A 13,352-nucleotide genomic window follows, 5' to 3' on the forward strand; every position below is an offset into this window, starting at 1 on the left:
AGGTAGATGATAAGCTTATGTGATATATGCCGATCACGAAATTCCAAATTTTAGAAACATAAGGGCTTTATTGAATCTTATACACAGATTAACTACACACAGCTCTACTCTAGCCGAATACTACTATTAAAGACTTCTAGAACGAACTAACAGAATAATCTAAAGTTGCATGCTTTTATACTTTTGGTAGCATTCGCAGCTACAATCCGCTCGGCAACCTTTTACCTTATTTTACACATAGTTAAATTATTCTTAGTCAAAGTCTATAATTATGGCTACCAAATATCTCTTAGGATAAATATAGAAGTTACGCTACCGTACATTATACTAACATGGCTAACAGTCTACAATCACAATACTAATTTACATTACAGCTTAATATACTATATTCGTATCTACCCCTGGTTTATTCTAGCAATTGGATGACATTACATCGTCTATGATATTATTCTTTACATAATTTTTACGCTATTTCAATTAAAATCTTTACGATACTTCTCTCACGCATTTTCTATTCAACTCTTAGCTAATCTAATGAATTTTGCAATCTTTAAAAACTTCTCATTAGTCAAATATTGAGGAAATATTGTGACATTATCAAAAACAATCGTATAAAAAGAAATGTTAAAAAGAAAGAATTTAATGAATAACCCTACTTTGAATTTTTCAAAGAAATGACATACTGTAGAGATAAAAACATTGATCTCCAATTGTATACTCCTATGTATGTTTTAAAAGAAAATCATTTAAAGTCTACTATATCTGGGAAATTAGATGATAGGATTGCTAATTAAAGTTGAGAATAAAGCATACATTATAATTATTGAATTAATTTATGAATTCTAATAGTATCTTCAGATTATTTCTTAATAAATTTAATGATTAAAATAACTACTGTCGACTTACATAGTCCTTGAGTTTTTGGCAAGGCCAAAGTCTAATGATTTAAAAGGCAAAAACGATTAATTTACCATAGGATTACCAATTCTGCATATTATTTAAACCGTACTAATTAACATTATATTATTAAATTAATTAATCTGTTTAATTATTTTATGTTATAACTCTAGATTTATGGCTATTTTAACGATACATATAATGAGCTACTTTCGGTATTAAGCAATAATTTATTCGCGTTGATGCTTGAAGATATTTATAAAGCAAAGTAAATTTTTAATTATTCAAAATACTGAAAGTAATTTAGCATTCATGTTTAGAAAATCACTTTTTACTTATCAAAAGTACACAATACAACCACATAACTTGACTGTTCTGCATAGTACAGAATTATAAACTGTTATCGACGATAAGATAATAAATCTTCAAAAATGAGTATTTAAAACAAATTCAATTTTCCTTTCTCCAGATACCATGAGGAGGCATAAACATAGCAAATTTAAGAATTATACTTAGAGTCTCACTATAATTAAGAATGTTTTTCATAAGCAATGTTCTTAAAATTATTAGAATACTTATTTTGAAGTACTTAGTATCTCAATTGATCAAATCACTAAATAAAGTATGAAATTCTATTATTAATTCGTTTGCAATAAATTACGTAGCACCGAGTCTTTCATCAGAATTTAGACAAAATATTGATATTTAATCTGTTTAAAGTATCTTTAAGTTGCAACCATAGATTTACAGCCGTTTAAATAGTACTTATTATACTAAAATTTAGTTTCTCATGAAGCAGTAATTTTGTGTGTTTTGAGACTTGAAGACATGAATAAAGGATGTAAAGTTTATTAGATATCCAGGCATTAAAATAATTCGAAATCCGCAATACCGATATCATTTTCATGTATTGAAAGTACCATGTCATATATAGACACATAATTTGGCGTCAGTGCACTGCGAAGAATCATCAGGACATGCTACCGATGATAAATAGAAATTCTTTGGAAATGAATGTTTAAGATCAGATTTAACGTTTCTAATTCTAGATATGTTTAAGTATCATTATAATGGGCTTTTTAAGAGAAATTGTAATAGTTTCAGCTAGTTACAATAATTATAAGTTAGAGAAATACACTTATAGTGCAGTATGTAGTGTAGAACTGTAAGTTTCAATAAAGTAAGTACGTGTTGATTAATTATGGCTAGTATGATCAAAACAAATCATATACAGTATGTTTTCTAGAAGATCGTAACTGATAGCCATGTTAAATGCTGTTATTAGGCAAAATACTAATACGATTGATGATTCCTATGTAGAAAGTGTTTGATTGTAATTTGTATAAGTTGTATCGAATTATTATCTTAAAGACTAAGTCGATTATCTAGTTTAGCTAGCCACTTTCGATTGTTCTTATGAAAGGAAAAAATTGGAATTCTTCTACTACAGGCGGACGCGATAAATATTTCTTTGAAAATCAATGAAATGGTGCTGAATATTTATGACACATTAGAGATTTGCTCTACTTTAACAATTCAAAATTTTTTGTTGTCGTATTGCGAACCTAGGGTTAAGAACCCATGCTTTACAGTGTCATTTGTGAAATTACTAGAATATTCTGTGATAATTGATATCTTAAAATCTAATTGCTAAATAAAATTTAAGGTTCTGTTAATCAGGTATTCGGAATAAATTAGTAGCACATGTTTCATTAGAACTTGATTCAAAATTACGATATAACTGTTCAGTGCTACTAAATCGATATGCAAATAAATGTCAGGTGTAGGTTAAATCATGAAATGTTTTATATTTCTAATATATTATGCAATTAACAGATAGTACATATAAAATATAATATGGAAGAAGATCAATTGAATGCAACGACTATCGAAGATACCTTATCAAATAACGGCAGGAGGCAGAACATTGCAACCGAAACGAATTTAATAGAAGGTGCGACAGCCATAACGATGCCAAAATTAAGATAGGACTACAATTTTATCTGTTAATAAAGAAAACTTATTCACTATGCAAGGGAAAAATATTTTAAGTGAATAATAATATAATTAATTATTATGTTACTTAAAATCCGCTGTTAACAATATATATAAATTATTTGATAAATCTCCCTCTTATTTATATGTATTTTATTTACAATTAATAAAGATTATGACGCTTACAGTAATTATTACTCTGTCGAAACCAGAATAGTAATTGTTCTATTTTAGTATAATGAAAACTTGTATAAATGGAGGTAGCTAACTCGTATCTTGTCTTGCATCCGCTGTAAAAAAAGCATCAATCAAACCCTAATCACGCGATTACACACGTATTACACTATGATTTGCTGTGCAATTCCATCAACGACAGTTTGCTTTTAATACGAGATATAATAGAACGGAGATAGCTCATGACATAGACTTGACAGTGACAGTATTATTTATAATTTATCAACGGTATGTTTATGAATATTTAGGATTTAAATAAATAATACTTATAGGTAAATATAAGATAATATATTCCTCTAGGTTTTACTGAATAGCGTTGGAAAAGATCGAATAACGTCAGTTCATGGGAACTCAACCAACGTAAGAGAAAATACTATAATAAATTTAATCCTTGCTAAACTCTAATTATTAAGTTATTATCATACATTATTTGCAACTATAGCTGACTAACTTATTTACGATTCTAGTAAATCATGTAGACAATAAACGGTATTATTTCTTCTAACATATTTGGTACGGGATAGCTCATTGTAAAACTCTATATTACAGTATGTTTCTAGTGATAAGCTACTACGTGATACTACATGACACTGTTAGAAAACATTCCCTCATATATTTCAGGTAAATATTGAGGACATGGTGCTACATTCAAAAATTTCATAGTAGCTAACTTTTAGCTACATGACATTTACTAAAATTAATGAATAGTAATAAGAATAATACACCATAAAAGAGCACGGTCTTGGATAGTAATTACCGGGGATAATTGATTATGTATATAATAGTTAAGCAAGTTTTTAATTTAAGGCATTAAGTACTATTATTAAATTGTAATTGTTGACGATTTGATAAGGCTCTTAAATAAGTTAAGCAAACCTTGGCTGAGATATAAGCAGTCATTAATACGTCAAAAAAATAAATATAGCCAAATTGACTTAATGTATATAGAACCGAAGATAAGTTTACTTACAAACTCTTCGAGGCGATTACGATAAGTTTTACTCATTTTTATCGTACTCTTTGAGTACCTTATGATCAATTCGCTGTATCGCAACGCCAATTAGTATTTATCGATGAGGATCAATAGCTAATGTAAAAGAAATTTTTAATGTAAATATGTATCTTATAAGAATATTTACGAACGATTCGAAATATTAAAATATAAAAAACGCGATGGTGTAGAAGTTTAGCTAATTCAAACATCAGAGTCTAGCTCTATTACCTGGTATTCATTAGCTAATAAGAAAGTATTTGTATCTCTTTAAGGGATTGTATCATGGTTAAACGGTATATTATAGTTAAAAACCTACGTTTATCAAGGTTAACATAAGCCTGATGGGCAATCATGTGGCAATAAAATGTTAGCTATGTGTGTACTAATAACTAAAATCTCTTAATAATATTTTACAAAGATTCGATAGTCAATACTTGTATAATTTATTAACGGAATGAACATGTATGATATTATAGAATTATAACTATGATACAAACTGGTACTGCAATTTTTTCATGGTATTACGAACTTACTCTAGCGAATGGATTCAAGAGGCATAATTAATGTTCTCTTTAAGAGTTAAAATACTTTTATTCATCTTACTTGGTAAAAATATCTTTAGAATGTTTCTAAGTTCATCAATTTCCCCGGTTGCGCTGATATAGTATAATAGTAGAAATTAATAATATTCTGTTGCTACGAGAAAATTTCGTAAAGTATTGCATAATAGGCAATTTTCATTTTATGTTAGTATATACTTTTGTGCTAGTAATGTAATACGATCTCCTTAATTGCGTGCTTATACACTTTTAAACTGTCACTTTAGTGAGTAATATTCAGTACTATCGGGCTACCCAGGGTAGTTAGCTAGTTGATTTGCAATGGAACCAGACTAGTGCATGTAAACCATTAAAAGTAAATTTTAGACTGCAAACTATCCCATATTCTAACAATATAAGAGTATATCACCTATAAGTATAATAATTAATGAGCATTGATGATTTGACCCTCTGATGTGCAATTCATATATATAGTATGAAATTAAAAATGTCACTCATAAATGAAGATAATAAGTATGCCACTGTATTGTCCTGTAAATTAACAGTAAATGAACTCTTGCTAAGATTGTACTACCGGCATTTTACATACGTTGAAATACATAAGTCACAAATGAAATTTCTATGCCGGTAAACGCTAATTTATTGAATACACGACAGAGTCTTATGATGTGACTCCGCCAAGGTTACGGTGTGTTCACATAAATGCTTCCTTTTTTACAATCCATAAATGCCCACAAGTTAGACTCGGATTTTTTTGATTAACTGCAAACTGCAAGTTGAATTTAGGTGGAACATGCATAGTAGCCTGCGATGATACAAAAACAAACGAAATAAGTAACTTACTTACGAAGGAATGGATAAAGGAATATCCTTTATTACCAGTATTTGTCAGTTACATTATTACTTTTCAAGTTTCTTTAGATTATGTATATTATACTATGATTTTTTTCTTAGTATAAACTTCAAATACGCCATATTTTACGGCAAATGTGCAGTCGGCATAACTTTATAGCGATACAACGATAACAAATCTATATCACTTAATAGTGCCAGCTATAATCTTAATTGATTTATAAGCTACATTATAACTTTCCAGTTGTTGTTAATTAAATGAGATAAATGCTGTATTCGTAATAAAATAACTAAGCATCTTTATTGCGAAATATTTATTAATTATCTATGAAATGCTTCTTACTTCGTATCGTAGATGCTGCATTTCTTATAAGCATTCAGCAGGAAGGCATGTGATGTAACTACGACAGGTCTATATTGCTGTATGGTATTAGCTACAATATATAATTAATTCTTTCTGCAATCAACGTGGGAACTTAACATTAAATTCACACAGGTTTAAAAGTTGAAATTTATTATTTAAATTGAATCGAAATGCTTTCAAGGTTTGAAACGTAGGACTGGTGCATTTTATTACTGTAATATAGTCCGTTATCGCTTTATTAAACTTATAAAGTTCACTATTTTTACAAAGTACGAATTAAACAAGAGATAATGCTAACATACAAATTATATAATTTGATACGATGAATGCAGTAACTTTATCAGACAATAGATAAAATAGAAATAAAATCTAGCGTAATTACTTTTACAGAACTCATCATGTTTGCCTTTCAATTTTGACGAAATTAATTACAAGATCATTATGTGAAGCATTATTCACATAAAGTAATTTAGCAGTTAGCCGAGGCTAAAATGTATCGTAATAAGTGTATATATATTATATATAACAACAGACTTCTATACTGAAATTTAAAATTACTATTACGATATCACAATAATTGCAACAATGTATTCTCTCGTCGATTATAGTGTTTCAGTAATAAATACGAAAGCTGCGATGCCTTTGTAAATGCAAAATTCTTGATCAAGACAGTAGTTTATTATCGTACTGTATGAATGAACAGTTTAGTCATCGTCTTCTTCTTCTTCTTCATCCATTTCATCGTCTAATTCTTCACCATCTTCTTCTTCTGCACGTTGAGCAGCTCTGAGTGCATTCTCTTCTTCTATAGTAGGATCGTCAATCTCAGTAATATCGGCACCACTAGGGAATTCATCTTGCACTGGAGGTGGTGGTAGAGGACTATAATTCTCACTATTATACTTGTGTCCAAAGCCAATGTAAATATTTTCAAATTTCCTAATGATACAAAGCAATGGATAATATGACTACTTATGTTCCTGATATAATTTTATTTGGTCCAAGATATACGATATCGTATAGGACTAGCAATTATTATAGACATAATGCTATGAATAATAAAACGACAAATGAAATACCTATCTATGGCAAAAGCGTAAGCTCCAGGCCATCTATTGGAACGTAAGACAGCACAAGCATAAGCAGGAACCAAACGTGATGATAAGTAGGGGGTCCATGATGAACGTCCATCAACCTCATCATCTTCTGATATTGGAGTGAGCAATGGTGGCCCTGTTTCTGGCTCGGGTTCATCAGGTTCTTCTCTTTCTTCATCATCTTCCTCATCTTCAAAATCATCTTCCGGTTTCTCAGTCGGATTGAACCAAGTGCAACGACCCTATTATATAAATTAATAATAAGAGATGATAAGATTGGTGCTTCAAATTTTTATGATTAGATTAGTGAAACAATTCAAAGATATCATTGCAAACCTGAGGTAATAAATATTGCACATGATGCACCCAATTACTCAATGATGGTTCTAAAAGTTCTTTTAGGCTAAGTCCTTCAAATTCTAGGTTAACTATGAACGAATCCCTGACTGTAGAATTATAGAAGATGAAATTAATCAGTACCTCGTCATATTCATAAAATAGATATAAAATGGCTAATGATTGAATAAACTTAATAACTACCATTTTCATCTTCGTCTTCATCTTCATCTTCATCAAAGTGGTAGTAACCTAGGGGACTAATTTGACAACTGCCAGTAATTCGAGCAATTTGAGCACGTAAATAATTTGATTCATTTCCTGGGAACGGAGGATAACTAACAATCTAATGAATTGATGAAAAGAAATAATATTAATTTTTCAACTATTCATGGTTAATATTTGAAAGTGAGGAATGATATTTCATTTTTAGCAATCATTCTAATACATACCGGTGCATCTAACTTGCCAGTAAAGAATTTCTTTATATTTCGTGCTATATCTATCTGAGTAGGAGTTACATGCGGTAGTTTTACCCACGGTTTACCAGCTGTTAAAGATTGTATAACATTTCGCTCATTTAGTGACGCAGTTATCAGTAATTGGCAAGAAAGTTGATATTTACGTACTGATTTAGCGGAAAATTACAAAGTTGATTTTTTACTTACGTTCACTACAGACGAAGTAGATATATTTGTTGGCACCCGTACGATTGTCTTCACGTGGAATAGTAGGAGGTGGTTTATAGTTTGATTTAGGCAATTCATCTTCATCTTCTTCGTCAGATCCTTTAATGCAGTACAGAACACGGCTTAGATTAAAAAATTTACTATTTAAATTTGAGAAATACTGAATTCTAAATAATTTCTTTGACTATTTACCATTTTCGCTTTCATCTCCTCTATCGTCTTCCTCAATTTCCTCCTGAGTGAAGATAAAAAAGATTTAATTTAACCCCAAATATAACCTTAAATATTTGCATCTTTAATAGCATTCAATAGTTCTATGAATTACATCTTCCAAGTCGTCTTCATCATCATCTTCTCCCTCTCGATACTGAGTTTCAGCTATGTAGTAATTGCCATGAAGGCCGATAATTTTACCTACAATAATAAAATTAGGTCAACTTTATCATCAATTAAACAGTATCATTTTGCTTTAGGTTTTTTGTTACCCCAAAAGCGAACAGTTTGTAAGGGATAATTTTCAGCTAAAGTCTTCAATGCAAGAAAGACCCTATAAACTTCCATTTGTGACAGACCAACCTATCCATGCGCAAAATATCTCCATTAATACTTGTAATTATAAGATTTGCATTATTTAAATGAACCATCATACTTACTCCTGCTTGTTCAAAGTAATGAGCAATATCCATCAAATCTGGAAGTGGCAAATCTTGATCATCATCAGGGATAGGAGGCATATCTTCTCCTTCTTCAGTTCTTACCTAATTCATAGAGTGGAGGGTTTACGTTTACAGGGTGTTGTAAATCAAAAAATCGAATGTATTGCGATAAAAAGTTACCTCAAACAATGCTTTCTGTTGATCAGCAAGATCTACTGCCGGTGAAAGGAGACTTTCATCTTGGATAGTATCATTTGGAACGATAAATTTTGATTTCTTGATATTTCGGGACATATCCTCCAAAATATCTATTTTGAAAATAAAAATTATTTATGAGCCTGATGGTATGTAGGAGTGAAGAAATAGATTATGTTTTACTTTCATGTTGTCATGCTTAGTAGACAATATTAACACATGACTATAAATCAATGTCATTACGGATACATTTATACTTGGTATGAATGATATAACGATAAATTCATACAAATTGCCTAGAATGATATTGGTGTTAACGACGAGTATTTCTAATGCATGTATCACATACCCACAGGATTTTCGGGTCTTTCGTTTAATACTTTCATTAGTATAGCACTTAAGTGTTCATATCTGGAAAATAGTGAATAATCATTGAATATATTGAAAAGATTGATGGCCAAAATAATCTCATATTCGATATCTAACTTAAAAGACAAAATACTATGACTTTAAAAAATCAGGTTTATCGATTATATAACTATTTTTCGATTGAATAGGTAAATTTATTTGAGCGATAAGAAGTGGAATAATGTTTAAAATTAGAGCTTGGAAATTGATCGTTGATTTATGGAAACGTTTTTCAAGCTACTGCAAGGCTAGTCACAAAAAGTTTAGTAATATATAGCGCTTCCTTTTCTATTGGTTTACTTACAAGCTTGTCTTGGACTTGGTACTCGTTTTCATCAAGTAAGATGTTGCTGTTAATATTTCGGTTGATTCTGCTGGATCAATATTTGTCGCGTTCTCCATCTTTGTAAGATAATAATGTTACGCTTGTCGATGCAAATTCCAAGTTGTGGTGTGGTTACAAGCAATCGCAAGATGTAATTTTGCTGCAATAGAGGATAATATTGCGTCAAGAAAGTAGAAAAGGTTGCTTTGAATGTTGCCAACTGTAAAAGTGGACGACGGTAGGCAAGTACGCCTAATAACAGTGTTGCTAATTGGCAATTTTGTGAATATTGAAGCAACACCACGGTAACGATGCTGAATATTACTGCTTTGCTGATTACATTGTGTACAGGCGTTGCCAGGGTAACGATGGCGTATTTTGACTGACGTTCTCAGTTATCGTTGTTTACTATTCAGTGTATGAGTCAGTAGTCTGTAGGATTACGTTACTACTGGGGGTAGTGTCAACAATTGTCTGGTACTGTCCTGTCATGTCCAGTGTACAGTATAGTACTGGCAGTCTGACACTACAGTGGTCGTCACCCATGGTTACAGTATGGCACACAGTAGAGTACAGTACAGTACTTACCGAATGATGCCAGAAGAATAGTACTGTACTGTACAGTATGTACTGTAGTGCTGCAGAAGAAGAGATGACGTGAACCATACTAAGATACAAGTGTACATACGTTACTTGATAGTCGATAGTGTACACTGTACAACGCCATGTAAAAGCAACGATTGACTCAGTTTATGGTCCTGTACAGTGTACAGTTTACAGTACATAACACGGCCTACTGTACATTGTACACTGTAGCAGTACAGTGTAAAGTACAGTACAGTACGGATAATATGTATTGTACACTGTAGCAATAGTTTACGGTACGGTACAGTTGAAGGTACTGCACAGTGTACAGTGTACAGTACTGTACAGGATGCTGTATACTGTACACTGTAGCAGTAGTTGATTAGTTGACGGTACTGTACTGTACTGTACTGTACTGTACTGTAGGTCTATTGATGCTAAACTTTTATGATTGTAGGCATGCAGCTTCGTATATGATATGCCTCTTATCATTAGAATTTGATGCAATTGCAATAATTAATCTACCACGTTCACGAGTAAAGATATTTCGCCTAAAAGGTTAGATACTGTACCGTACTGGAAAAAGAACGATTGACTCAGTTGAAGTACAGTACAGTATTTGCACATACAGTACAGTACTGTACAGTACAGTGTACTGTACCGTACGTGTATAGTACTGTACTGGAAAAAGAACGATTGACTCAGTTGAAGTACAGTGTACTGTACCGTACGTGTATAGTACAGTACTGTACTGTACTGCATGCTGTATACTGTACACTGTAGCAGTAGTGGATAAGTGGATTACCGACTGTGACTGTACTGTAAGCTTCACCTACTCGTTCGATCGATTTAAGAGCAACGAACACGGACCACGAGGCCACTGCAAGATCGTTGCCTACCAAACTGGAACGCAGGCAGATTGGATCTTTGCATCGAAAAAATTTCAAGGCTGCTCTGGTCAGGACTCAACTAGTATGTTGAGCGCGTCTTTTCTCCATTGGGTTATTGCAGTACTTGTAATTCAGTGATGTACAGCGATTCGCTATTAGCAATGCTAATAGCGCATAGTATACGGCAGATTGGATAAAAAGATCAAAATGGACAGCCAGTGGTGGTAATCCATGATGGAATGGATGCGTTGGATGGATTGAATGAGAGTCATGTGAATGCCCTTATGGTTCAAGCCCCGACCTGCAGGCTAAATTATTCCCAGAGATTGAATAGCGATGATTGCAGCAAGGATTTATAACGGAATGGCACTCACGACGTTTGAAATGCAATGACGCCAACTAAAGTAAGCTGGTAAGTAATCCATTTGTTCTCTAGATTAGATAAACTTCTGCACCTGCAACATGACGTTGGACTACATGAAGAAGCATCTTCTACATGTATCTACATGGATGCGTCATCAAAGTTTCCAGAAAAGAAATTGTTAAAGTGTATCAAGCCGTACCTATTGAAATGATGATACTCTTCTAATTTATACCATCTTTCGGGACTGAAACATATCAATGTTGAGAATTGACAACTGATCAAAATGGCACATGCTTGATATCACTCTTTTCTACCTTTGAATGACAGTAAATACATGCTAGCACATGGTTAACACTAGTACTGGATGTTCATAGGTGTCCAATACAACTGTTGATCCCAGTACATTTACAGTAGTGTGATACTTCTAGGTCAAGTTGACTCAGCCAATAATTTTACAAATAATAATCACAATTATCCTAAATAATTCAGCATTCGAGATTTAGTGGAGTAATTATCTTGAAATGGTATTGTATCAAGCTTATTAATTTCGTAATCTGAATTTTTCTATCGGTTTTCTTGCCAGATAAGGACAATTTGCGCGACCTCTTTCCACTGGCCACATTTCATGCGTTTGTGCAAGCCTTGAGGGAATGGCCTATTAAATTACTGTAGCTATCTTGAATGCTACTATTCGTATGGAAATATCAAGAAGTAACCTTGATGACACTGTCATGCAACTGTTATTCACTGTTGAAAGGATAGCATATCAGTGCCAAAATCTGCGCTGTATCAGCCTCGTCTACTGCTGCCTCGACTCTTTGCCTGGTGTTGAATCTCATCTTGTGCATATTAAACATCATGAATTATTAGCGTCGCAGAGCTTGTTCGGAAGTATTTAATAATGTATCTACTGTACTCTATATCGAATGTAACAACTGTACAGTATATTAAAAAGTGATAAGCTTACAATAATAACGGAGAAAATGATACCTGAGTTATTCTAACAAGCGTACGATGGTAATATTGAATGATTGTTATTACAAGTTACTACTGTTTTCTCTCCTTTCTAGAGGTAAAAGTTTAATAAAGGTTTCTAACTTTAATGCGATTAAACTCTTGATTAGAAGATTGTGTGTACGCGTTTAATGAAACATAGTAAAGTTTTAGTTATTATTTTGTAAATGATCATTCTTCAAATTATTATTACTGTTAGTGTCTGTTAAAATTGAGCAAGAAGCGTATCATCTTTCGACATTTTACAATAAGTTATTAGCACAGTGTACCCTATAAGACCGTACAGAAATTGATGGCAACAGAAAAACAACCTACTGATCCAACTGTCTTCGTTGTGCGATAACATAAGCAAATGGGTTGGCTCTGTTGTGTGGTGTCCGATATCATTTCTGCAAAGTTAGAATAGTAAATTTGCATGCAACGGTGCACACTGCAGTCATTAACAATACAGAAAACTTCCCTTACAATTATTACTCATGCTAAATAAAACGAAGCTAGAAATCATGATCCAAATCTAAAAACTCGATTCTCTTATTAGTTACATCTATCCACTTCAAAGCGACACCATTGAGGACATATGCTTTGAATTCTAAAATTCAAGCTTTAAATCATCTATCAGATAGATTTAAGGCTGTTGGATTAGTCTTGCCTATATGTTTCTACCCTGTTGATATTCGTATTCATTCTCTTTCTATTAACCACGTTCGTTCTGAATGAGACCACAGATTACTTGAGTTGATGGGTTCTCACATTATTAAATTCTGAGGACGTTAACATCAAATCATTTATTAGTCAAGATCGGAATGTAAAAAATTGGCTTTCTATTAACAACTGCTTTAGTAACCGATGAGAGATCTTTAAATATGCATCCCAAGATCTCAGTATATTCCGTAAGTG

General features: G+C 32.2%; 2 protein-coding genes across 2 annotated transcripts in view; one reads left to right on the plus strand and one right to left on the minus strand.

The window, feature by feature from the left end:
• The window catches only part of TRIADDRAFT_61252 (uncharacterized protein), a gene marked incomplete at both ends in the record, with an annotated part of 12,012 nt that extends 9,126 nt beyond the window's left edge, over nucleotides 1-2,886 (plus strand). Inside the window, 2 exons of the mRNA XM_002117170.1 lie at nucleotides 2,578-2,678; nucleotides 2,734-2,886. Of these exons, the coding sequence (XP_002117206.1) occupies nucleotides 2,578-2,678; nucleotides 2,734-2,886 (254 nt within the window). The remainder of the gene's footprint in view (nucleotides 1-2,577; nucleotides 2,679-2,733) is intronic.
• A 3,714-nt stretch (nucleotides 2,887-6,600) lies between these two features.
• TRIADDRAFT_61253 (uncharacterized protein) lies at nucleotides 6,601-9,679 on the minus strand (the record flags this gene model as incomplete). The annotated part of the gene is made up of 13 exons (XM_002117223.1): nucleotides 6,601-6,835; nucleotides 6,976-7,235; nucleotides 7,330-7,439; nucleotides 7,534-7,675; nucleotides 7,782-7,879; nucleotides 7,998-8,117; nucleotides 8,211-8,253; nucleotides 8,344-8,432; nucleotides 8,504-8,594; nucleotides 8,672-8,776; nucleotides 8,855-8,982; nucleotides 9,219-9,280; nucleotides 9,582-9,679. 13 exons carry the CDS (start codon nucleotides 9,677-9,679, stop codon nucleotides 6,601-6,603), a joined length of 1,581 nt encoding a protein of 526 aa, XP_002117259.1.
• Nucleotides 9,680-13,352: the final 3,673 nt, after the last annotated feature.

This window comes from Trichoplax adhaerens, genomic scaffold (genome assembly GCF_000150275.1).
Source record: "Trichoplax adhaerens TRIADscaffold_22 genomic scaffold, whole genome shotgun sequence".
In the NCBI taxonomy this organism is placed as follows: Eukaryota; Metazoa; Placozoa; class Uniplacotomia; order Trichoplacea; family Trichoplacidae; genus Trichoplax; species Trichoplax adhaerens.